This window comes from Peromyscus californicus, unplaced genomic scaffold, assembly GCF_007827085.1.
Source record: "Peromyscus californicus insignis strain IS unplaced genomic scaffold, ASM782708v3 Scaffold_13__1_contigs__length_99412109, whole genome shotgun sequence".
NCBI lineage: Eukaryota > Metazoa > Chordata > Mammalia > Rodentia > Cricetidae > Peromyscus > Peromyscus californicus.
The window spans coordinates 12,208,916-12,235,196 of NW_026294424.1; the positions used below are offsets into that span (position 1 = coordinate 12,208,916).

General features: G+C 44.8%; 1 protein-coding gene across 3 annotated transcripts; it reads left to right on the plus strand.

Moving 5' to 3' along the window:
- Positions 1–2,896: 2,896 nt before the first annotated feature.
- Positions 2,897–23,341, plus strand: CUNH7orf57 (chromosome unknown C7orf57 homolog). Of its 3 annotated transcripts, none has more exons than XM_052734494.1 (7): positions 2,897–3,489; positions 7,149–7,334; positions 8,776–8,884; positions 10,901–11,057; positions 13,819–13,916; positions 15,098–15,318; positions 22,338–23,341. In XM_052734494.1, exons 1-7 carry the CDS (start codon positions 3,435–3,437, stop codon positions 22,382–22,384), a joined length of 873 nt encoding a protein of 290 aa, XP_052590454.1. In that variant the 5' UTR covers positions 2,897–3,434; the 3' UTR covers positions 22,385–23,341. The 3 variants fall into 3 exon arrangements, with proteins under 3 accessions (XP_052590454.1, XP_052590455.1, XP_052590456.1); XM_052734495.1 differs by having other exon boundaries at positions 22,484–23,341; XM_052734496.1 differs by having other exon boundaries at positions 15,146–15,318.
- Positions 23,342–26,281: the final 2,940 nt, after the last annotated feature.

The following is a 26,281-nucleotide window of genomic DNA, read 5'->3' on the forward strand; positions in this document are numbered from 1 at the left end:
TGTTTTATGTAAGTTTCACAGTTACCACACACAAAAGGAAAACTTGAATAAATAAGAAATGGTGAGAAATCACAGCACATGGCTGCAAAAGAATAAACATCACACACACACACACACACACAGAGAGAGAGAGAGGCATATACACAGTCATAAAAAACAGGAAACTAAGTCGTATGTGACAATGTCAATGAACCCAGAGGACAACGAGCCAGACACAGAGCACGCTGCACAACTTCACACGTGGAAGGCAGAACACCACATTTACAGCAGCAGAAAGCAGAGTGGTAGTCACCAGAGGCTGAGGGGTGAGGGCAACCAGGAGTTGGGAGAGGCTTGTCAAACCCAACCTGAGTCAGCTCTAAGACTGTGAGCCATGAGGAGGCAGCATGCAGCACGTGACTGCTGCTAACCATTCTGCCTGGAATCTGTTGAAAGGGGAGAAGGTACATGTTCCTTCCCCACCACACACTAAAATGACAGGTGTGAGGTTCTGAATACGGCAATTAGTTTGATTGGGGTAATCTTCTCACATTGTACACATATATTGAAGGCCAAATTGTATAACTAACGTATATAAAATTTGTGTTAGTTATATCTCAAAATTGAAACATCAAAATGTCCCATTTTCATTTATTTATTTATTTTGATTGAGAGAGCACTGGAGAAAGTGCTCACAGAAATTGGGCGTCTCTTGATGCTGCCTATGGACGTGATGCCCTTGCTTTTCTGATAAGCTTGACAGCCCAAACTGCTACATGACACAAATATATGTATGTCAAAAGGAAGAGTCTGACCTTTAAGTAGTTCAATTATCACTGAACAGAAAATGAGAAATTAAAACATCTTGGTTTGTGGAAATGTGCCATACTTGTACATTGCCTGATCAAAGGGAAAGCTGGAGCCTATAGCAGGAGCAAGAGCGGGGAAGGGGCTCACACTTAGGCCTTATAGCTCCCTAGAATGGGAGTAGTCGGTAGGAATAGATGAAAAGTCCTGCTCGTTTAAAAACACAGCTGTGGCTGGGCAGTGGCGCTACACACCTTTAATCCCAGCATTCGGGAGGCAGAGGCAGGTGAATATCTGTGAGTTTGAGGCCAGCCTGGTCTATAAAGTGAATTCCACGACAGGCTCCAAAAGCTGCACAGAGAAACCCTGTCTCGAAAAAAATAAAAACAAAACAAGACAAAAACACAGCTGCATTCAACAAGGGTGAACCAACGGAGATTCGGCCGGAAGGAAGGGCCAGAAGGCTTCGAAACTTTGGAATTTGTACATATGGACCTTTTCCTTTCCTCGAAATGCTCATAAGCAGGAAATATCCACATATGTCTACCAACAAAGGTAGATAACAAGAGCATAGGGTAACCCTGCAGGACAAGGAATATCCCATGCTTCCAGAGCCTGAAGTCATTCTGTGTCAGAGGCACATGTGAAGAAGCTTAGGAAATAAAGACATGGAGGTGTCTCTCAGTATGAACAGGCCATTCTGGAGTCATTTTTCATTTGCATCTGCCTACACTATTATGGATATGGCACCTGCAAATTCCTTCATTTCAGTAATAGACCAAAGGTCAAAGCTGTCTTTTTAAAGCATTAGCGTCCTTCATCATCACTCAGCTCATGATTTTGGCCTGGGAAAATGCCAAGATCTTCTATTAACCCAGTTGAGAATCAGAAAGACACGCTGCGCTAGTCATCACAGCTCCAGTTACTATGATCAGCTGTTAAAAATAAACCCTCTGGATTGTATGATCCTCTGGTCAGGTGATGGTGTGACTTCCAGGAATGGAAGCACTTGTGTGTGGTGATAAGCTAAGTACCTATAGGCAGGGGACCAAACATGCTATTCAGTATAGAGGCTGATACTATGTGATGGTATCTGAATATTTGAGGTCTATCATAATACGTTAGAGCTGGGGGCTAAGTACACACACACACACACACACACACACACACACACACACACACACACACACACACCCTTACCTCCTCACCCAGTCATACATTATCTGCCTTCTGCTAGATTTCTAAGACTTCACTTGTGTAACATAAACAGCACATCAGTTATACCAAATTGTCAAAAACCCTCCATTCCAAAAAAAAAAAAAGATCTTGAATTTAAAGAAAAATTTAACAAGAGGGAACCACGGCTACTTACAGCTCAGTTGTCAATAGAATTTCTTAGACGGTTCTAATAATTTATCCTTAACTTTTGCAGGAATTGAAAGTGAGTGGTTATGTCCATTATTTGGTCAGAGTGATGTGAAGCCATCAGGATAAGCATGGGGTCAGAGTTTGTAGTTCTAAACTCTTGGCAGTAGAAGCAGAATTAAGAGCTTTCTAAACAACGATGTCTTGGCTTATAAAATAAATATTCCTTGCAAATAAGACAAAGAATTATTTTATGTGGTAACTTGAGTATTGACTTAATTTGCAGAAATTTCTATTATCTGAGTTTCCCAATTATGTTTTTCTTTAATGCACTTAAGCGACTCACATGCCAATTTCTAGAACTCAGTATGAAACCCAAGATGACCTTGAACTCTTCATCCTCCTGCCTCGACATCCCATCAGGTGCTGATTATAAGCCTTTGTCACCATGCCCAGCTTTTTTTTTTTTTTTTAAACTCTTGCCTGGAAAATGTGGTAGATGCTTCTAGCTAACCTGAAGTTACTAGGGTTCCGGTTGGGAGCTCGGGGAGGGGTCGCTGCAGCCGCTGTAGGAGCATTTAGGGCCGGCCCCGCCCTCATACTCCGCCCCACCTCGCAAGGTGGAGGCTGAGGGCGGTTGTCAGGTGGCTCCTGTGCTCTGCTCCCATTGGCTCTGGGCACACGCGCCGCACACGCTGGTTGGCCGCCCGGCCGTTGCCCTAGCGACGCGTGCTGCTGTGGTTCCGCGTCTCTCTAGGAGTTTGTAGTCGGTCTGAGAGCCAGCCCTCCCGGTACGAACTTCAGCTGCAGGGGTTGTCAATCCTAGATCCGGAGAGCCCAGAGCCTCGCGGTGATCTCGAAGCCTGCCAAACTCTGCAGCCCGTGATGACCTATAGGACACTTAGTGTACTCCTGCTGTCTACCTGGCGTGCACGTGCCCTTGCTGTTTACCCCGCTTAACGTGCCGGGCGCTGTCTACTCCTGAGGTGTACCTACTGAATGCTCCTGAGCTGAATACTGTGTGGCATGTGCCCCTGCTGGGTGTCCAGTGTGGACGCAGCGCTGCGGTGTGCTCGCTGTGGACGTGCCAGCTCTTGGGCGTGAGGCGGGTCTGCAAGGTGTGTCAGCTGGAGGCGGCGGGCGGAACCTCGAGCGCGCTGACTTTGCCCCTGCTGTAGCCTCTGCTCCCAGCGGGCGGGTCGGCAGCGCCCAGATACCCGGAGAACCCGGGCTCAGCAGCTCCTTTCTCTCCTGGACGCGGGCCGTGCTAGTAGCGCCAGGCCATGAGGAACACCAGCAAGGAGGTGCAGGGTGCCTCTCACCGCTACGCTCCCTGCGGTGAGTGAGGAGGGGTGAGAGGGATGGGGAGATAAAAGTTGGAAGGGTAGGTGCCTCTGCTTTTGCTGTTTCGGCGTGCACGGGCTGAAGCCAGGACCCTGGCATGCTAGGCAACAGAGCTACCTCCCTTTTCAGAGCCCAGGGCAGGCGCTCATTGAAATTCATTTTGTAACAAGTTAACCTCCACCCCCACCCCCGTAACTCTCACATCTCCGCTCGGGCTGTTGACTGAGAAAGTCTCATTTTTTGAACAGCATCCACCAGGTATATATCACCGACTCGGTAGCTTTTGCTCCTAATTTAGGCCCCAGCCAAGACTAATGACTCCCGATTTCAGCATCTGGATCCGGGAGAGCCGAATTCATTGAAGTTTCATGGGTTGTGCACACCAGTTTTGAAGCCCAACAGGGAAGGAAGACATTTCCTGACGCTGTCATCGTTTTTTTCACTTGTTTTTCCTGGGTCTAGAGAAAGGTTGGAAACGGAAAGGAGAAAAGAGGTCCTGGTGTTCAACTGGGAGAAAACAGGTGGAGCCATCTCACCCGCATTGAGGGGAAGAGTGGGACCTTTCTACGTACTCTATGCATGCTAGCCTATGTCATTGTTGGGGACAGCCAACTGAAAACCGGGTTGGGCTGCATACAGTTCAGGAGGCCTGGCCAGTTCTTATCCCACGCCAGGCTCTGTAACCCTCCTGTGACCTCTTAATGTCCTAGGACAGTAGCCTCATCCCTGTGAACCATGCTGATAGACACTCATTGCTAGGGGTACTCAGCAAAGCCTGTGTATACTAACACATTTTACTTCATAGCACCCCTACCAGAAATCATCGCCCCATTTTAGAGACCAGGAAAATTGAGACATGCAGAGTTTGAAGTAAGTTGCCCTTGATATACTTACACCTGCCGAGTGGCTTTTTCTCTGAGCCTGTACAGCCTAAAAAAAAAAAAAAAAGCAGCCTGTGCCCCCATGTGTGGATATGTAACGTTACCTGTAGTTTAGAAGCCAGAAACTGGGGCAATCTAAGTTTGGTTCACTGTCTCTTGCAGCCTCTGTTTCCTTTTTTTTTTTTTTTTAAAGAAGGGCACAGCTTCAAATGGGAAAGCTGTACAGAGAAAAGCAGCCAGCCGGTGGTTGATCTGGTGTCACACAGGCATAAGAAATCTGTAGAGATAAAAGCTAAAAGGATACCCCTGTGTCCCATTTACCTCCTACATGTGTGTGCTGGGTGGCAGTGGTTTGTCCTGACTGATGGGGCCCAAGATCTCTGAGCTGCCCCTGTGTGTACGTTTACAGAGGCCTTGGTGTGCTCAGTGCCTAGCCAAGGCTTGCAGTAATGAGATGGCAGAAGATACACTGTTCTCTGTGGATTAATTAGTAATCAACACACAGAGAAAATAAAGCAAGAACCAAACAGCTTTCCTCTAAGAGAAGAAACAAGGAGCCGAGCCTGATCAGTAAAAGGCTACGGAATTCTGATTCTGAATTCTCTGGGACCCTTTGTGCAAATCTTCAAAACTGGATCATGTTGATTCAGCTAATGAGTATTCTTTAGACATTTAAAGTTCCCAGGTGAAATATCCTTTACTCTTAGGCAGCAAGCCCAGCTTTAGTTCTAAGAAAAAACAGGCAGTGTGAGCATTTAGCTTCAGAGAATAGCGACTTCTTGGATCTATGTTTATTCTAGCTTGTTCCTTGCTGTTTCCCTGTGCCCTGACTCTGAGCAGCGTGGCTAATCAGCTACCCACCTACCTGTAGGAGAGAGATCTCTTGCACGCATTGGCTCACCTGATTGTGGGGCCCATTGAGTACAAAATCTTCAGGGCAGGTTGGACAGCAGGGGAAGAGCTGAGGTTGCAGACCAAGTTCAAAGTCCATCTGGAAGCAGAATTCCCTCTTCCTTAATTTTTCTTGAGATGCAGCTGAGTAAAGGAAACTCACTCTGTTGTAGAGAATCAGCTGCTTTACTCTAAGTCCTCTGATGGAAGTGATAATTCTCATTTTAAAAATCCCTTCACAAAAGCAACAGAAATGATACCTGTACAAAGTCTGGACACTGCGACTGAGTCAGACACTAAAGTTCACCATCACACTGCCACAAAGGACCAGGCTCTGTGTTTGACTCTGAACATCACAAGTCTGTGCTGTGAAACACAGCCAGCATCCATATCCATGCCACAGAAATTGCATCTTTTTTTTTTTTTTTTTTTACTTTTCCCAAGTCTTTGTTTCCCAACTTTTCCATTGATGTGATTTTTTTTTTAATTTCTTTATATTTTGGCATTTGGTTGATTTCTGATGCAGACTTACCTAATGTGCCTACAGTTTGCATGCCTTGGTTCTCCCACATCCGTGTGTGTGTGTGTGTGTGTGTGTGTGTGTGTGTGTGTGTGTGTGTGTGTGTGTGTGTGTGTGAGTGTGATTATACATCAGCACTAGTAACTCCAGGACTTTGAGTTTCTGCTAACCCATCTCTCCCTTGACAGAAGTTCATACTCTGGGACTGAATGTCCCTGGGGAATCTTATGGATGGTTCCAAGTCAGCTGGCTGGGTCTCCCCTGGATGCCATCAGCTCAAAGTCTAGGGAGCTTATTCATTTCACCAGGCCACGTTCAACTCCTCTCCCTTTCCGCAGAGGGCTGATGTCACCCTGGGGAGGAAGGAGGTGCAAGCTGCCCACACTCCTGTCCTGCTCCCTGTGAGCTGCTCCCTAGTTTCCTCTTTAGGCTAGAAGTCACACAGCCTACATTCACCATTTCCCCTCTGTCTTTCCCCCAGGAAGACCTTTGAAGTCTTGGGCTTGAGAAGGTTTTGCATAAAGGTGGTTGTTCCAGCCTGGTGAATTCCCTGTTCAGCACACTGTTTCTAGGCCTCTGCTGCTTGCCACTGCCCACTGTAGCCTCCAGCACAGTGCTTGTGACTGGGACACAGGGCTGTCTGGCTGCTGGAGGGTGTGGGAGGCAGGTGTTGGCTTCCCACACAGCTGTTAAGCAAGTGAGGCTTCTTGGCCCACACCCTGGCCTACTCCCTTCTGCTCTTGGCAAAGTGACAAACGAGTGCATGATCAGAGTGTGTGTCTGTGACAGAATGAAAATATTGGTATTTTAATATGTGAAGCTTATCAAATCCTGACCAGTACCTGGTTTATCCACAATGGCTTAAATGATTCTGTATTTATTCAAGTCTGCATATCTCCAAACATTACCAGAAATACAGCTAAGCATTTTTCTGGGGTGTGGATGGCAAGAGGGAGGGAGGGAAGGAGAAAAGGAGGGAGGGAGGGAGGGCAAGAAGAGCAGTGGTAGGGAAGAAGAGAGATGTAGGGGTTTGGATGGTTCCTAGAGTTACTGCAGCAATGGAAGAGGCTTTGGGAGGAGGCCTGGGCCAGGGCGGCGGGAAGGAGGTGATGTTCCTTCTATTTGCCTCACTGACTGATGTAGTTGGGGGCTCTGGAAAATTAACTGTGTTCTAGGTCCCCCTGTCGATGTCCTGATTGGTCACACATGTTCAAGAGCAGGCGAACGTTTTCTTGTTTGTGTGCTCTGTGGTAGGCGCTGCCTGACATGTAGGTTATATGCGCCCAGGAAAACCGTCAGGTAGCAGAGGGCCTCCCGGTCAGGTGTCCCCCTGACTGTGTGCTGGCCTCCCTCCTGTCTAGATTGGTATTACCACCTACCTGTGAAGCGCTCTGAGAAGGCTGTGGGTGCCCCACCTGCATCCCAGATCCCAGGGCTCAGTGATTTGGGAGACTCCCCAAATGGAAACCTGCCCCGTGCTCGGAGATACTGGATAAAAGAAACAGACTCCGAGTATGTGAAATTGGCGAAGCAAGGCGGCCGACCTGGTAAGCCCCGTGAACCGAGTAGCTTTGTGAGCAGAAAGGGGGTCATTGTTTCCAATCTAGTCTTTCGAAACTCAGGCTCATTGTGGAGATTGGGAATGTCTACTCTGATGAAAATCTGCTTTTGTACAAGCATACAAGGAAGACATGCTGAGTTTAATAGAAATCACTGGTCAGAAGGTTAAGGGACCACATCCCACATGTCTCAGTTAGGCTTTGGAGCATCCAGTCCTGAGAGAGACTAAAGTTTTCCTGTGTTCCCTCTGGCTGTCACTGTCCCTCCACTGAATATCATAGGTGAAATAGTGGCCAAGTCTATGCTTAGGCATATCAAACCTAGACCATACCACTTGATCGACTCAGCCAGGAGCCGATGGGGTACAGGATCAAGGCAGCCTTTTCCTAGGTCCACCTCCTTGCTCTTGGTCCAAAGAGACTAGTACTATCTGATGGAGGTCATCAGTGACCATGACTGTGTTTTTGCTGTGCTGGGATTATGTGAAGACTAGCTTTTGTGAGCAGTGGCTAAGGTACAGAGGATAGCACTGTTGAGTGGCAACATGCCACTCAACAGTGCTGAGACCTGTAATGATTCTGGTAACTGTGGAAGATGTGTGTGGACAAGAAAGAAGTGACTGAGCAGGCAAGATATGCATGGGGAGTCTGGGTTAGGGGTATAGAGGAATTCACACAGTTCTTTCCGTTTGTCTGTAAATCTGAAAATCTTAACAACAAAAAGACTTTGAAGTTCGAAATGGAAAGTTAAAGATTTCTCACTGAGAGGAGTAAATCAGTACAGTTTCTGCTGCTACCATGGCTATGGATGGGTATTGTGAATTATTTTGCTGTTGGAATTACCTAGCAAAATTTGCACTTACCACTCACTGCCCTGGGACACCAGTGGACAGGAGGGGGAGGAGGGGTGAGAGGAAGAACGTCACTGGGGAGTGAGGAGCCAGTTGAGAAGGAGCCTGTGCTGCATACTTCCCTGAATAGCCACAAAGTCGCCAATTCATCCACCTGGGACTTCCCATCTGGGAACCTGGAGGGAGCAGCTTCTCTAGGAAAGAGCAGCGGTGGACCAAGATGGTCAGACTGCTGTAGGATGGAGAGGAGCATGGAGGTAGCTGAAGGATGAGGAGATCTCGGGGCGGGGTGGGGGTGGGGGTGGGGAGAGATGAACCTCTGAGAGAGTGCTGATGGTGACTGGCACAGATGCCAGCTCAGGACAGGGAGCTTTGTGCACACTCAAGAGAAGAGGGCATGAGAGGTGGGGGTTGCGTGAGGGATGTCTCTGCCTGAGTGCCAAGCAGGACACTCAGCCCTCAACCTGTGTAGAGGCCACCCTAGGGGAGATGGCACAGTTCCCAGTGTGGAGTGTTGGTGATGCCACATGCCCCGTGGGCAGCAGGACCACATATAATGATGTCCCTTTTTCCTTGAGATTTGCTGAAGCACTTTGTCCCTGGGACCAGGAAGGGCTCCCCAGTAGCCTACTCCCTGCCAGACTGGTATATCCACCACAGCAAGCCTCCGACAAGCCACCAACGAGAGTGAGTATCTCCAAGTCCCCCACATTTTTGTCTCTCTCTAATATAAAATATTGGTGCCAGCAAAATGGTTCAGCAGCTTGCCAAGCCTGGCGAGTTTGGTTCCCCAGGACCCACATTGCAGAAGTCGAGAGCTGACACCTGAATTTTATCCTCTGATCTCAATTTGAATTGGAAAATTATAAATATTATAATTATAAATTATATTTATAATTAAAAATATCTGCTATTGCTGGAATGTATGTGCTCTTACAGCCCTGAGTACTACTGTATGTAATAGCTAATGCTTTGAGAGATGTAGCATAAGCTGATTGGAAACTTGAGTCAGGGAGACAGAGCCACGCCCCCTCAGCATGTGGTTCTTTTGTCCACTTATTAGCTACTAGCTTTAGGTTTTAATTCTTTGTCTTCTGGGCCCTGACCATGTCTGCCTATCACAGAGCTGCCCGTCCCAAGCTTTCTTATCACTGTGGATGAAAGATACTACATCCAACTAGAAACGTACACAGCTCTCAGTCTCTAAGACACCATGGTAGAGCAGAGCCATGGCCCCCAACCCTGTTACAATGCCTAACAATGGTTACTTGTGGCCATGCAAACTGGATCCTTCAGTCACCTCTCTTGGTCTGAGAGGAAGCATAGAAAATCATTTTAGGACTTATTTTTCTGTTTTTTAAAGACTTGCCTTTTGTTTTATGTTTTTGCTTGAAAGACTGAACCAACACAGACATCTTTCCATGCTGCTATGCAGTATGCAGTGTGTCTTGACTGTCCCTAGGCACCCTGTGAGGTTGTTTTGTTTTGCTTTGTTGTCTTCGGGATTCTGGTTCTTCCTGTTTTGTTTGGTTTTGTATTTTTATTTTAAGGTGTGTTATTTTATATTTTAAACAGATCCCAGGTTGTTTGGGGGCCTCAGAATTTGAGGCCCAAGCTGACCTCAAACTCATAATCTATCTGCCTCTATCTTCCAAGTGCTGAACTAACAGGCAGCCACCACTATCTTGGCTTTGTTTTTGTTTTTAACACATAAAAATAAAAAGAGCACATAATGCTTTTACATGCCTGTGGCAAGTGAACATTAAATCCCTACCATTTTTTTAGAATAGTTTGTAGGCCAGACTTGTGATACACAAGAGTTTTTGTTGTTGTTGTTTTTGTTGTTGTTGTTGCTGTTGCTGTTTGCCTTGGCTGTCCTGGAACTCACTCTGTAAACCAGGCTAGCCTTGAACTTGGAGATCTGCTTGCCTTTGCATCCTGAGTGCTGGGATTAAAGGAGTGTGCCACCACCACAGTTTTAATTCCAACACTAGGAAGGCAAAGGTAGGAGAATCTCTGTGAGGTTAAGGCTAAGGTCAAGGCTAGCCTGGTTTACATATTGAGTTCTAGGCCAGCCAGTCAGGGCTGCATGGTGAGACCCTGTTTTGTTTTTGGTTTTGTTTTTTAAGAGTTTATGCTGAGTTCAGAAAAGAAAGGGAATCAGGTAGAAAGAGCAGGAACAGGCAAAAAAGGGCAGGTGACCCTGGAGCTGACATTTTCCTATGTAGTGTGGCTTACATACCCACATTAAAATTGGCCATCTGAGAGAGCAGCAGGTTGTTATTAGCTTAGATAATATTAAATGGTAAATGTTTTGTGGGCACTTATCTCTTTGAAGGGAACAAAATAGTAAATGCTAGTCTACAAGATATAATTATAATTTATCTGTTTTATAAGCTCATACTTTAGAATGCCACCCTGTGATTTCCTTTGTTGTTCTGGGGATCCTGGGGGCTAGCTTGGAGCGGGACCAATGTGTTTATTCAGTAGGAGAAGGAACGGGCCTACCTATGTTTTCAAGGAAGATGGGGGAAGTGGAGGGATGGATGAAACAGAGGGCTGAGAAGGGGGGGCAGGGTAGGGAGGAAGTGAAAAAGAGAGAGACGGTAGAGGGAAGGAGGAGGGAAGAATACAGAGAAAGGGGGAGAAAGCATGAAATGGTGCCAGGTGCCAGGCTGTAACTTGTCCTGTCTGTCCTTGCAGAGTCCCCGTGGTCTCCATGCCAGATTACATGGTGTATGAAGAATTCAACCCTGATCAGGCCAACGGGAGCTATGAGTCCAGACGAGGCCCTTTTGACTTCGACGTGAAAACAGTTTGGCAAAGAGAGGCTGAGGAACTTGAAAATACAAAGAGAAAGGTAACCATGCCGACAAGTGGGCGTCACCTCCATCTGCTTTGCTTCTGTGACTCCAGGAATAATTAAGGGAGTGCTCCTTAGCTGCTGCTGCTGCTACCTGCTCAGGCCTTCTGCAGTCTTGGCCCAGTCCTCTGTGCTCTGTTTTACGTTTAGAACTACTAAGGGGAAAGCAACCACGTTTTCTTTCATTTCCTTCCTGTGTATGTTGGCTTTATAGGTAAGATTGTTTTTTACCATCTGGCATCTAACCAGTTAATGGTTATCTTGGGGGAAACTGGCTTATCACTCCTATCTGGCGTGTAGAACAAGGATGTGTTTATATGTGTTCAATATCTCGCTTCTGGATGTTCTCATCTTATTTAAGTCCAAATTACCCACAGTGCTCCTTGCTGATAAAGGAAGGGAAGAGGAATTACTTTCTTTTGCAGAGATGCCCAGGGGTATTTTAGCTATGAGGTCATAACTGGCCTGCAAGTTGAAGCCTTTTCAGAGGACTTGACCTGTCAGAGCAACTGGGAATCCCAGAAACAAGCAATGATTGGCGGATGGGTTGGGATCTCTACACCCGTACTCTTCCTAGAGCCTAGGAGAGCAGAGCCAGGCCCATGCCAAGTGCTCTACATCACCGCTAGCACCCAGGTCTGAAATGAATTTTAGCACTTGAGACATCAAAATTTGTGAGCAAAGTGGTGGCGTTTATATTTAAAATAGCAGTGATGTTTTGAGACTGAGAACAAGAGTGGACGCCATGGTCCTTTGGACAGCAAGGAGACCAGTGTGTCTTGGACACATTAATTAGGCCTAGCTTCTTTTTGGTGTCTCTGGGTTGGGGGAAGGGGGACCAAGATAGTACCAGCTGGCTGTAGTGTTTGCTCTTCAGGCTGCCCCCATGTCCAGCTGTGATTTAGGCTTTGGGTCATTGGTATGAATCCTTCTAAAGGACTCTGCTAAGGACCGGGCCTGTTTCCTGATGACATGTAAGTGGCTGATTGTGTAGAGCTGAAGCTTGAGCAATGAACGGAAGGCTTGGCTGTTAACCAGGGTTCCAGCACAAAGCTTTGAGAAAATTGACTTCACGTGGCAATCACTCACACAGGGTTCTGCTGACTGCAGAAACACCTGAAGCCAGACTGTCCGCCACCTTCTCAGTGCTAAGGAAGGAGGAGGCAGAATTGCAGACGCCAACACTGACCGTGCAATAGCTGACGGGACAGTGTTATGTAACTCAGGAAGAGTCATATTAGGGATGGCCCTGATGGCCCTGGGGAAAGAGTGCCCCTCGTCACCACTGGGCACAAAGCTCCCCTAAGTGTCTATTCTGCAGAACTGGGGGCGTTTTCCTCTTCTTAAATCTTGCAAAACCTCTGGGCACAGACAGAGTAAGGGCTTTAATGTGAGCATCATTTCAACACTTGGCTATTGTCCTAGACTTCGGCATGCCACCTTGCCCAGTCTGCCCCACTGCCACAGGTTCCCCTGCCTCTCAGAGACCTGTCTTCTCCACCCTAGGAAAGGATGGATAGCCACTGGATCCTCTGCTCTCGCCCTGGCCTTTGTCACTCAGCCTGATGTCGACTCTGGCCTGTGCTTAGGACAGACATTCTAGAGGGCGACTGGGATGTTCTTTTCATCTTTCATCTGAGGCCATTAACACAGAGTACAGTTCACCACACAGAGTACAGTTCACCTGTTGTACAGTACTGATCCACATCTTTTAACACATGCATTCCTCATGTAAACACCATGGATACTGAGCTCCAGAGCAGTTCTGTCACCTCTCAGACTTCTCAGCCCCTTTGTCACCAATCTCTCCTAATTCCCATCTCTAGCAGTCACTGGTCTCTTTTAAGTCTTGTGATTGTTAAGTTTTCGTCAGCTCCACACATGGTAAGGTTATCGGAAAGAAAATGCCTCTATCAGATTGGCCTGTAGGCAAGTTTGGGGGGCATTTTCTTGATTAATGACTGATGTGGAAGGGCCCAGACTATGGTGGGTGGTGCCATGCCTGGGAGGATGGTCCTGAGTTGTATAAGGATGCAGGCTGAACAAGCCATGCAGAGCAGCAGAAGGCAATCTTCCTCCGTGGCCTCTGCTTTAGTTCCTGCCTTGAGTTCCCACTCTGATGTCCCTCCAAGATGGAGTGTGACCAGAAAATCATAAAATGAATTTGCTTTTGGTCATGGTGTTTGTCACAGAGACAAACCCTACCTAGGATAAGTCTTTGGAGTATGTTCCTTTCTAGAATCTCAAATCAGGGCCATCAAGCTAGTGATTACAGTCCCATGGGCCTGTCTCTGTCATGTGATACCATGTGTCAAGAACCCTGGCCCTTGTTCTTGTTGAGTAATGTTCTTTTGTGCACCAGGGACCGTTCGTTTTCTCATTCCTTTGCTGGTGGGTATTTGTTTTGTTCCCAGTTCTTGGTGACTATCACAAAGCTCCTATGAACCTCCCCATCCATGCATTTCCATTTTATGTGGGCTGGTGGACCCCTTCCTCCAGCAAGAACCCTTAGAATGTGTGGTGTCCCCAATGATCATTGATTGTCCTCCTGAGCAGGGAACCTCATTACTTAAACACAGCAACTGCGTTTGAAACACATTTTGTCCCTTTTACAAGTCATCCTGTTGACTTAGTGATTATCTAATTTCATTTTATTCTAACAGCTTGCGACCACACTGAAAGTCCAGTACGGGTGTCTCCACCGCTCTTGGCGTCCTTCCTTCTACCCTAACTCATAGATTGGCATTTCTTCACGCAGGTGAAACTGCCAGCCATCAACTCCAAGAATCCCAGCAAAGTGGGGACCTCGGTGGGCCACAAAGACCCTGAAGGGAGCAGACTGTCACTGCCTCCTATGTAAGTGCCTAACTTAGGAGAGTGAGTGCTGTCTGTATGAGGTCTGGGTTGCTTTCCTGTCCTTCACCCAGGTGACGGCTGAGCAGCCCCGGCCCTAGCCAGAGACAGGTTTGCAATGGCCACACCTGCCTGCCTTGCCCACAGAGCCCTGCCCAGGCTGGCCTGGGGACCTACCTGCACTTTTTCTCCTTCTTCAACACCCGTTTTACCTCTTTGATCACATGCCTCGGCTCCTGCGTCCTGTTTGTGGCGTAGGTTTGTGGTTTGTGGCGGCTTGTCCTTCCCTGCTCATGCACTCGGTCCTGAACCTTGCTGTCATCAAAGCCTGAGGACAGGGGTCTCCATCTCAAGTGCAAACGCTCTGAATCTGCGGATTCCCTAGGTATGCTGGCACCTGTTGGTCTTCCAGCTGAAAAGAGAAATCCCAGAGGCCGCTGTGTCACCTTATTTGCCAGAAGTCTAGTTTAGGAGAAGACAAATGTTACAAGATTGTCACCGGGTCTTTAAACAGCTTCTCATCGGTGGGGAAAACAATCACATTAGTGACATTGTGACAGATGGGGAGGGACTCACTGGGAAAATTCTTAAGAAGGTGATTCATAAGTCTGAAACTTGTGGCTTGGGAGGAGACAAGAGTGTGCTTGTCACCTGCCTGACTGGAAGTCTCACACTACTGCCCTACCACTCTTCAGCGTCAATTATGATAGGATCTGTGAGCTGAAGCAGGTGACAGATGACAGGAGACAGAGTTGTTCAGTGAGGGAACAACAAGGAAGAGATATTAAGACAGGAACAGCTATCCTAAGTAATCTTTTGTTAGTGGGGGGGGTGGGCAGGATATTTTCTAGGACCTCCTTGTATAATACTGGTGTTCTTACTAGATTTTAATTAATTCAGTAATAAGAGAAAAAGGGTTGGGAAATTCAGCTAAGCACAGTATCACTCGTTATAGGGACGGAATGAGACCATGTTTATGTTTGAAATGGGGAAAGAGACCGACAGATGAGAGACAGAGAGAGAGAGAGTGTGTGTGAGAGACAGGGAAGGGGAAGGGAGAGGGAGGGGGCAGAGCTCAGCACCAGTGTTTCCTCACAGGTTAAGTTCCCTGAACACGGCTTCTGTTTTTCCTTTTTAAATTAATCTTTGCACTCAAGTTTAACATTTACACGTCTCTCTTTAAGGCCTGGTCAAAAAAACAGTTCACCCACAAACTTTTCCAAACTTATCAGCAACGGCTACAAGGATGAGTGGCTGCAGCAGCAGAGAGCTGATGTTGACGAGAAGACTCCAAAGACATCCAGGGCATCCTTGTCCACTCAGTCCACGAAGGACTCTGAAGACACCCAGGACACAGAGACGCCCCAAGATCCAGAGGCCCCTCAAGACTCTGAGGAAGCTCCAGGTGAGGGGTACCATTACATGCACGCGTTTGGTGGTGAGGGCGGTAGGTGGTTTTCTTATCTCCTGGTATATCTCCAAATGAGATACGCAGATAAACGTCAGGCTAAAACGCCACAGACGTCTTAGGGCATGGGGTAAGCATTCGGATAAGTGTGTACTTGGGCTCTTTTGTTTTCATTCAGATGAGAGAGCAAAAAGCTATGACTCATGGGGCTTCATGTTTTCACTATATTTATCAAAAAAATCTTGATACTCCATTTGGTACAATGGAGTGTAGAATACTAAATTGGTTTTGGTCTTCTGAATGTGAAGATTCCTCACAGGACACTGCCGTTCTCCCACATGAGCTTGCCCTCTGACACCCCTTCACAGGATGCCTTCTGTCCTTTGAAAGGAAGCCCAAGTCCAAGCATCCCATTTCTCTGTTATCAGCATTTCTTAAACTGAATAATTTAGGATGCCCAAAATAAACAGTTTTTTTTTCTTCTTTAGCAGTTACAGAATTAGTTCAATTTGCTTGTTTGCACGTCTGGAAACTTACTGAGGATTGTGTTCAACTTCTGTCACTGATGCTTATCGAGAACTTGAAAAAAATTCACTCTTTCAAGGCTTCGCTGTAATGGGAGAGAAGGCAGGAGCAGGGAGGGGGATGTGCTCATGCGTTTGAAATACTGTGGTATTGGTTTGTGAGCAGAGCTCTGTACGGCTTTCCATGTCTGACTCTTCCCTGTGTCGGTTGAGTATGACCTGCCAATCAGTCTCCATCCTTCTAGAGCTGACCAGCTGACTGGTGAAAAGGGGCCCTCTTGAACTTTACAGAGCCGGCAGGGTTTTATGACTAATTGCTATTTGAAGTAGAATAGACCTTTTACTCATTCTTTGAATATGGATTATCTTTTTTTAATTTATTTTTATTACTCTTAATTATGTGTAGGGATGCGTGTGTGTGTGTGTGTGTGTGTGTGTGTGTGTGTGTGTGTGTGAGAGAGAGAGAGAGAGAGAGAGAGAGAGAGAGAGAGAGACAGACAGACAGACAGACAGACTTATTTCTGACATGGGTCTTTGGGCTGATATTGTCTCTTGGCTACTGTGCACTGTGCTTCAGTGAACACGGGGCTACAGATTGTCCCCGACCTTCTGATTCCAGGTCTGGGATATACACCCAAGCGTGAGAGGGGCTTCATGCTGATTTCTTGTGCTGTGCTGGTGTACATTCTTGCTAACAGTGTACTGTGCTTCTGTTTCCTCACATCCTTCCCAGCAGCATTTGGAATCTTTAGATTTATGTATTGTATGCATATGAGCGTTTTATCTGCATGTATGTTTGTGTACCACACGATGCCTGGTTCCAGCCCATGGACCTCTGGGAACTGGAGTGATAGGTGGTTGTGAGCCACCATGTGGGTGCTGGGAATCAAAAATGGGTCCTCTGGAAGAATAATCAGTGACCTTAACCACTGAGAAATCTCTCCAGCTCCATTTTTTTATCTTTTAAAAAATAACTGGCTGGGTAGTGGCGGCACATGCCGTTAATCCCAGCACTCAAAAGGCAGAAGCAGGCGGATCTTTGAGTTTGAGGCCAGCCTGGTCTACAGAGTGAATTCCAGGGGCATCCAGTGCTACAGAAAGAAACCCTGTCTCAAAAAACCAAAACAACAAACCATTGTGGCATGTGTAAGGTGTCATTTAATTGTGGTTTTAATTTGTGTTTTCCTGGTGATTATCAGTGTTAAACCATTTTTCATATATACACTGGCCACTGTATACATTCTTTTGGAAAGCACCTATTCAAGTCTACCACCTAGCTCTCATTGTTGGTTTTTATATTCTTTTGAGATAGGGACTCACCGTGCAACTCAAAGTTGCCTAGATCTCCCTACATTTCCAAAGCTGGCCTCAAACTTGTGGAAATCCTCCTGCTTCAGGCTTTAAGGGCTAAGATTATAGGCATGAGCTACCAGGCCCAGCTTCTTTGCCCATTTTGAAAACCAACATTTTCCTTTCTTGCTAAGTTACTTGAGCTTCTTATATATTTTGGATACTAATCCCTGATCAGAAAAGCTGTTTCCAAGTGTTTCCTCCCATTCTGTGGGTTGTACTTTCATTTTGTTGATTTCTTCTTTTGCTGTACATAAGCTTATTAGTTTGATACAATCTCATTTGTCTATTTTGCTTGTGTTGTTTGTGTTTTAGCAATATAAACATCTATAAACTATATGTAAACATAACATTTATATATAACGTTATGTATAACATAATATTTACAAATAGAACATGTTTGCATATTTATATATAACATATAATATTTATATATAACATATATACAAACATCTCTGGGGCTGGAAAGATAACCTAGAGCAGTGGTTCTCAACCTTCCTAATGCTGCAACCCTTTAATACATGCTGTGGTGACCCCCAACCATAAGATTATTTTCATTGCTACTTCATAACTGTAATTTTGCTATTGTTATGAACGTAATATAAATATCACTATCCACAGGTTAAGAACCACTGACTTTGAGGTTAAGCACTTACTGCTATGGTCAAGGAGCCAAGTTCAGCCCCAGCACCCATATCAGGCATCTAAGAGGTGGCTACCTATGACTCCAGTTCTAAGGGATCCATCTGGCTTCCCCAGGCACCTGTGCTCATGTAGTGCACAGAAGATCATGCAGCCATACACACAGATACACATAAATAAAAGGAATAATAAAAAATAAGACATCTTTTGAAAAGGAAAGAACGGGCGGTAGTGGTGCACACTTTAATCCCAGCACTTGGGTGGCAGAGCCAGGCAGATCTCTGTGAGGTCAGCCTGGGCTACAGAGTGAGTTCCAGGACAGGCACCAAAACTACACAGAGAAACCCTGTCTTGAAAAACCAAAAAAAAAAAAAAAATCAAAAAAAAGAAAGGAAAGGAAAGAAATCCATACCATCACCAATACTGGAAGATTTACCCTGTAGTTTTTCCAGTAGCTTTGTAGTGACAGGTCTGTTGTTTAAGCCTTTAATCCGTACTTGGGTATGCTGTGTGAGCCGAGAGTGGTCTTTCATATTTTGCTTATGGGTATTCATTTTTCAGTAACATGTAGTGAAGAATCTGTCTGTTCCTACTATATATTCTTTATTCCTTTGTTGAAAAGCAAGTTTAAGTCTATAGATTCATTTAGGGGCTCTAGACTATCCCATTGTTCTGTGAGTCTGACTTTATGTCCTGTTATAATGAGATTATGTCATACACATAAATGAATCTGTCTGTCTCTTTCTACCATGTCCGAATTAATCGAATAAAAACACATTCACGATTAATGATCACATGCACAAGTAACAATGGGTTTGCTGGCAGCAATCTGCCAGGTAGTCCTGCTTCCCTTGGTAGCTGCCTAGGGCAAACGCAAGTTCTTTCGTTCCAGGCTTCACTCTCCAGTCAGACCTTTCACGTCACACAGTAATTGTATCTCCGTGGACGCATATATGTAAGCCATGGAGCAGCTATAGCGGGTGTAAAAGGCCACCGCAGAGTTCAAGGAGCCCCTAAGAGGCACCTGGAGACAAGCCAAGAGCTGACAGGGTTGCAAAGGGATCAGGTAGTGCACCACGCGGCAGGTCTGCTGGAAACCAGGCTGCAGAGTCAAGACTCAGGGTCAGAGTTGAGTCCAGCCTCAAGGGCTAGTCAAGCTTCAGAAGTGAGATGTGGGACTGTGGAGGCTACAGACGTAAAGGTCAGGACTGGTGCAGATGGACGAGTGGCAGATGAATGGACAGCAGGTCTAGATGAGTGAACGGTGCGTGAATGGTGGGTCAGATAGGCCACATCAGCAGTGGGGGCGAAACGGCTGAAGCCCTGGAGGCAGTCGGGAGTTCTTCACTTGTCCATCTTTTAATCGTGTACATTGAGTGGTCAGATGACAAGGTGGAGATAGCGGTAGCCATTGTGGTGTTTTATGTCCCTTATTTTGGAGGTTTAGGTGAAAATGTTATGTATCTTTTCCTCAGTCCCTAGTGTATCCAGTAAATTCTTGGACCTCGTTTTCTGGATAGGATTTTAATATGCCCCTGTTTATAGGGTCACAATTTACATTGATAAATTTATAGGGTAACCCCCTTTTTACTGCTAGCAATAAGTTATTTATCATTCTGTGCCTCTGTGGGTGGTGCCAGACAGATGCTGGTGTTTATATGTGGAACAGGATGCAGAGTCATCCTGCCTCTGTGTACTCCCTCAAAATATAGTCAGCTGCTACTTTTCAAATCGAGTCCTTCAGGACAAGGCACATCCTGAGAAACCAGTTTTCTACAGTGTGGAGTAACTCAGAGCAGGCCCAGCTTGACGGTAGCATGCCAGTTCGGGGTTGCTTTGATCTCCCTGACTCTGCACAGTGCTCTGGAGTAAGGTCATGTGATGCCTCCAGTTTGATTCTCTGTGTCAGGACTGCTTTGGTGATTTAGTATTTCATAGTTCTATATGAATTTTAGAATTTTTCTCTATTCCCATGAAAAACATTATTGAAATTTTGGTAGGGATTGCATGGAGTCTGTAGATTGTCTTTTGAGGGTACAAACATTACAGCAATATCAATTCCCCCATGAACATGCAGTATTTCCCCATCTGTCTATGTCCTCTTGGATCTCTTCCATCATTCAAAGTGTTTAGTGTACATATCATTTATCTCTGGTTCAGTTTACTCTCAGGTGTTTTTTATGCTGTGTGTATGTGTGTGTATGTGTGTGTGTGTGTGTGTCTGTCGGAGTGTTCTATACTCTTTATTCTAATAGTTTGTGGTGTGTGTGTTCTGTACTCTTTATTCTAACAGCTTGAGGTGTGTTCTTTAAGGTTTTCTGTAAATAAGACTGTGTCAACAGGAACAATTTATTTCCTTCCAAATATAGGTGATTTTATTTTCTGTGCCTTATCCTCTGGTTATGATATCCATTGTTGGACTGAATAGAAGCAGTTTTAGTGGCTCCCTCATCTCCTTCCTGATCTTAGAAGAAAAACTTAAACTTTCCACCACTGAGTATGATGCTGACTGAACTTGTCACATTCAGCATGCATTGGGTTGAGGCAGATTCCTATAGTACCTAGTGTATTTAAAGTTGGTTTCTTTTTCGAAACTACGAAGATGTGGTGTTGGATTTTTAAGGTGTTTTGGCTGTATCTATTGAGATGATCATTTAATTTCCATCCTTTATTCAGTTAAAGTAGTGGAGTGTGTGTGTGTGTGTGTGTGTATTAAATTGCCCCTGAATACCAGTAATAAACCTCATCTAATAATGATACACAATCTCTTTAATTTGTAGTTAATTTTGGTTTGCTAGCATTTTGGTAAAGATTTCTACATCTGTGTTTACCAAGGATATTAGCCTGTAATTTTCTTTTCTTTAGTGTCCTTGTCTGGATGGGCGTGAAAGTAGTGTTGGCTTCATAAAATGAAAATGGAAGTGTCTCTACCTTTTACTTTTTTGAGAAGTTTGAAAATGATTGATAATATTTATTCTTTGAACATTTGATAGACTCCAGCAGGGAATCCCGTCAGATTCCAGACCTTTCTGTTATGGAGTCTTTTTAATCATAGATAAGTGGATTTAGCCTCTTTACTCGCTTTAGATGTGAGCACACTTTGTATTCATGATTCAGTCTCAGCAGGATCTTTGTTTATAGGAATGCGTTCTTTTGTCTAGGTTACCCACTTTGACACTGTGGTTCTCACATACTACCCTTTGTGTTCGAGGGTACCACTGCACTGGGCCTTTGCTTTCTGATTTGCATTTTCTACTTATTTTCTACTTTAGATTTTTTCATCCCTTTCCCTAAAAAAAAAAAAAAAAATCAAAAACAAAATCTTCATTTTTTAGTGTTTTTCCTTGTATCATTAGTCTTAATTTTGTCTGTTATTATTTCTTTTCTTTTTCTACCTTTGGTTTTAGATCATTCTTTTTTTAGGACCTCAGCTTAAATATGTGGATGTGGTATGCACACAGGCTCACCCGCATAAGCTGTGTTTTAGTATTCTGCATTTTATCCTCAAGTAAATAAAAATTGCCTCACCATTAGTACATATCTATATGAACACACATAAGAGGTAACCAAGGGACAGCATTTGACACTGGTGTAGACTTATTAACTTTCTGGAAATAAGTCATTGCAGATGTTTTCTAATCCAGGAGTTGTAATGGAATCTACATTGCCACCGGCAGTGGGTCCTACTTGATTACAGAAAAAGATTTCACCATCAAAATCAGTGAAACCCCCCATCAACAGAAAAGCACACTGTCCTTGGGGATGGCAGGTAGAAGGGGCTCAGGACCTGCCTGCACAGAAATCCCGGCTCCCGCCCTTGCCAGGGCTGGTGCTGCTAATGCCACATCTCTTTCCACCATTGATGACGGTTGCTCCTCTGTCCATCACGGTTTGCATTTCATAAACACCGACAATGAAGGCAGATGGAGCCTTCTTCCTCCCTACCTGAAAACTCTCCCCTCGGAGTTGTTGTAGCCTTCTGGAAATGAATTTACTCGAAGCTTCTGAATATCAATATTTCTTCCCTTCCGCCAGACACAAGGTTGTTGCTATTTTAACATGATCTTTTGCAGACATTATCGAGGTGTTGACATGGAAAAAGCTGGCTGTTAGGTCGCAGGTCCAGCTATAGACTTTGGCAAGGTCCCCAGTTGGTGAGGGGGTGTGAGACTCGGGAGCAGAGAGATAGATGCCACACAGAGACCTCTCTATAGCCACACTGCTTCGTTCTGTCCTGGGCATTGGCAGCAGAAGCTCTGTATCTTGAGCAGGCAGGACTCAGGGATATGAAAGTGTGGTACTTGCTTTAGTGCCAAAGCTGGAGTCTTATGTTTCCCAACCATGCTTTGTGCTGCAAGGTAGGATTGCATGCTCAATTTTTATAGACTTTTGAGATACTCTTTGGAATAGGAGCAGAAATGTGTACGTTATATACTTTTCAATTAATAAATTAAAATCTAAATTTATTAAAAATGCAGCTTTATCTTCTTTGCATTGCAGCTGCAGAAGGAGCCCCATCAGAATCAACGCCAGCAGAGCTCAAATAATCCTGGATATGCTATCTAGGGCAACCTTCTTAGTTGCTATTTGTAGATTGACAATGGACAGCTATATTTACAGGCTCCTGTTCTATTTTATTAACGTAGAGTCTTATGGAACAACTTGCCTTGAGTATGGTTGAGATCACCGTAGCAAACATGGGGTAAGTGTGGGCTTTTGTTTCTTACATTTCTCTGGGGTGGTCTTGCTGGCCTGGTGACTTCTGGGACCAGAGTCTTCCTGAAGCTGACCTCTAACATCCTATCCGCACCACAGTGTGGAGAGTTGCTCTAAGGCTCTGAAAGGGAAGAAACTCACAAGCTGCAGCTTTTTCCCAAATTTGATCCCATAGTCTTTATAGAAACAACTTCTAGTTACACAGAAATGACTAATTCCAGAGCCAAGTGACGTAATTTGCTGTAACAATATTTTATTATGCCTTGAAGTTTTAAGCATGTCATATAAAACATTGTAATATTAGTTTATATTTTTTGCTAATAGTTTGAGTGCAAATTGAAGCCCAGAAATACTGAACATTTATTATTTTATATCCTTTAGGTAAAAAAAAAATTTAATCTCAGTTAGGCTATTTTATTAGGCTTCACAAAAACATTCTAGTAATCGGGCTGAATGCTCTTGTTTTATAAATTTTATTGTTTCTGTGTTAGTAATTAACATTAAAATATATTTTATATTTTATTCATTAATAAAACAATAATCTTATCAGGAAAAGTTTCTAGAAAGCCAAATAAGGTCAGCACTTCTGTGTCATTCCTGGAATTAACTTATCATGCATTTGCTTGGTTAAAGTTTAAATTTCAAATTGGTTCTTTAACTGAAATACTTAATTGAACACTTACATCTATCTCTATTGCTTTATCAGAAGGATACTACTATGGGAAAATATATCTACTGTGTAAAAATATGGATGACTATATGTACTCAATAAACATAATATACCACTATTATGCAGTTCCTTCTGGTTTTTTTTTCCTTCCTCCTCCTCTTTCCTTCACTTATTTCGCTACCTTATTCCCACTTACCTGGAAGATCATTAGGAGCAGATATCAATAATGAGAAGTCTTCAATTTTTTTTCAAAGGTTATTGAAGTAACAGAAAACCATGGCTTGTGCGAAGAGAAGACACAATTTGGGATGAAAACCGAGGAACACAATTTTAGCCTCAACCACTTAAGAGTAGCCAGGGTCAGTCCCATAGTTACTTCTCAGGTTGGTTTGATTGTGAAATGCTCCCCCACACCAGGACCATGCCTTTGGATACTCGGTCCCCAGCCGAAGATGTTGCTATTAGGAGGTTGTGGGACCTTCAGTGAGTAGGCAGAGCTGGAGGAAGTGGGTTCTATTTCCTGTTCTCTCTACTTGCTGTTCTGCTGAGATGTAAGTGGATGCCACATGCTTTGGCCACCAGCTTCCATGCCTTTCCTGTTGTGATGGGTGGATACCCCTTATACTGTGAATCAAAAACAAAGATCACAAGTCCTTCTCCAAGCTGGGGTGGTGGCTCAGTTGGCAAAGTGTTTGCCACACAAGCATGAGGACCTGAATTCAATGCCTAGGGTGTATGTCAAATGTTGGATATGATACCAGGTGGTCAACATCTTTAATCCCAGCACTTGGGAGGCAGAGGCAGGAAGACCTCTGTGAGTCTGAGGCCATCCTGGTCTACACGGTAAATCCTAGGCCAGCCAGGAATACATATTGAGACCCTGTCTCAGTAAATCAGAACAAAAACACTGGGTGTCGTGGTGTTTGCTTGTAATTCTAGTTCTCAGGAGGCAGAGACAGGCAGATCCCCGGTGCTTGTGAGCCAGTCAGCGTAGATTACTCAGGAGAGCCCTAATTCCAGTGAGAGACCCTGGGAAGACAAGGTTTGGGTTGAGTGGAACTGAAGAGATGGCTCAGTGGTTAAGAGCACTTGTTGATCTTACAGAGGATTGGAGTTCAGATGTAAAACCCATGTCTGGTGTTTCACAATAACCTGTAACTCTAGCACTAGAAGATCCAACACCCTTGTTTGGCATCTATGAGTATACACTTACACAAACACAATTTTAAAAAGTAAATTAAAAAAATAAAACAATAGCCAGGCACCTGTGGCGCATGCCTTTAATCCCAGCACTCAGGAGGCAGAGCCAGACGGATCTCTGAGTTTGAGGCCAGCCTGGTTTACAGAGCAAGATCCAGGACAGGCACCAAAACTACATGGAGAAACCCTGTCTCGAAAAACCAAAAAATTTATTAATTAATTAAACAAAAACAAAACAAGGTGGAGGGCTCCTGATGAGCAACTCTCAAGGCTGACCTTTGGTCTCTACATGATTGCACACGAATATACCCACCCACACACACAAATGCATGCACATATATATAAACCTTTACTTTCCTTAAGTGGCTTCTGGCCAGGTATTCATTTGTTCACAGCAATAAGAAAAGTAATAAAATAGCTCACAGATTATGAAAATTGAAAACTCACAATTCCATCTAGTTGTTCCAAAGTAAATGACTTTCCTCTAAAACCTAAAACTATTACAAGACTAAATATGTTGTCATTTAAAACCAGCAAACATTTTGCTGGGTGGTGGTGGCACACACCTTTAATCCCAGCACTCAGGAGGCAGAGCCAGGCGGATCTCTATGAGTTCGAGGCCAGCCTGGGCTACAGAGTGAGTTCCAGGACAGGCTCCAAAACTACACCGAGAAACCCTGTCTTGGAAAAACAAAACAAAACCAGCAAACATTTCAAATAAACTCCAATGTTTATACTTAATACCCTCTCACATTAGTTACTTTCCTGTTCCGTTGCTGTGAGAAAACACCATGAGCAAAAGCAGTTAATGGAAGGAAGAGTTTACTTTGGGTTGTCGTACTAGAAGATAAGAGTCGATCATGGCAGGGAAACAGAAGCAAGGGTCAGCGTGGCGGCAGGAAGTTAAGAGCTCACATCTCAATAGGAAGCTAAGTGAACAGTAAATGGGGTGACATTATGAAAACGTAAAGCCTTCTGCCAGTAATGTACTTCCTCTAGCAAGGCTGCTCTTTACCCATTACCTCTCCAAACAGCGCCATCAACTGGTGGCCAAGTGTTTAAACACCTGAGCCTATGAGACATATTTCTCCTTCAACCATACCATGCATGCTGTACACGCAGATGCTCACATATGCTTCAAGTTCTGGCACTTCTGTGAACTGCAGCTAGCCATCTTAGCTCACCACAGCCTTAGATCAGCTTAATTCAAAGAGTTGGGGCCGTGTCTTGACTTTTATGAGTCTCCTGTCTCATATACCAGTATGGATCAAAAGAACATTATTATTGTTGGTAAACTGAGAACCACCCACATTCCACTACCAGGTGCTCCTCCAGCCTGCCTTTAGGGACTAAGCATCAGCAGCCACATCACCACCAGCCACCAAATACAGTACATTTCCACTGTTGCCATGAGTTTGAGAGAGATCTGTTGCATGGCGTGATCTTTGCTGCATTCCTTGGACCTCTGATCACGGCAAAACCCTAAAAATTATGGTTGGTTTAAATGTCAACTTGCTACAAATTAGGGTCACCTGAGTAGGGAGCCTCCCCTAAAGAGGGAGCCTCCCCTAAAGAACTGTCCTGATTCATTAGTCGGCAAGACCTGCTTTGACTGTGGGTGGCACCTTCTGGTAGGGGCACAGATAAGAAAGGATATTTCAGCTGGGCGGTGGTGGCGCACGCCTTTAATCCCAGCACTCGGGAGGCAGAGGCAGGTGGATCTTTGTGAGTTCGAGGCCAGCCTGGTCTACAGAGCAAGATCCAGGAAAAGGCGCAAAGCTACACAGATACACAGAGAAACCCTGTCTCAAAAAAAAAAAACCAAAAAAAAAAAAAAAAAAAAAAAAAGAAAGGATAT

Coding starts and splice junctions, on each gene's coding strand:
- CUNH7orf57 (XM_052734494.1), top strand. CDS start 3,435: ATGAGGAACACCAGCAAGGAGGTGCAGGGTGCCTCTCACCGCTACGCT. Junction 7,335..8,775: donor GAAGCAAGGCGGCCGACCTG/GTAAGCCCCGTG, acceptor TTTTTCCTTGAG/ATTTGCTGAAGCACTTTGTC. Junction 13,917..15,097: donor AGACTGTCACTGCCTCCTAT/GTAAGTGCCTAA, acceptor TCTCTCTTTAAG/GCCTGGTCAAAAAAACAGTT.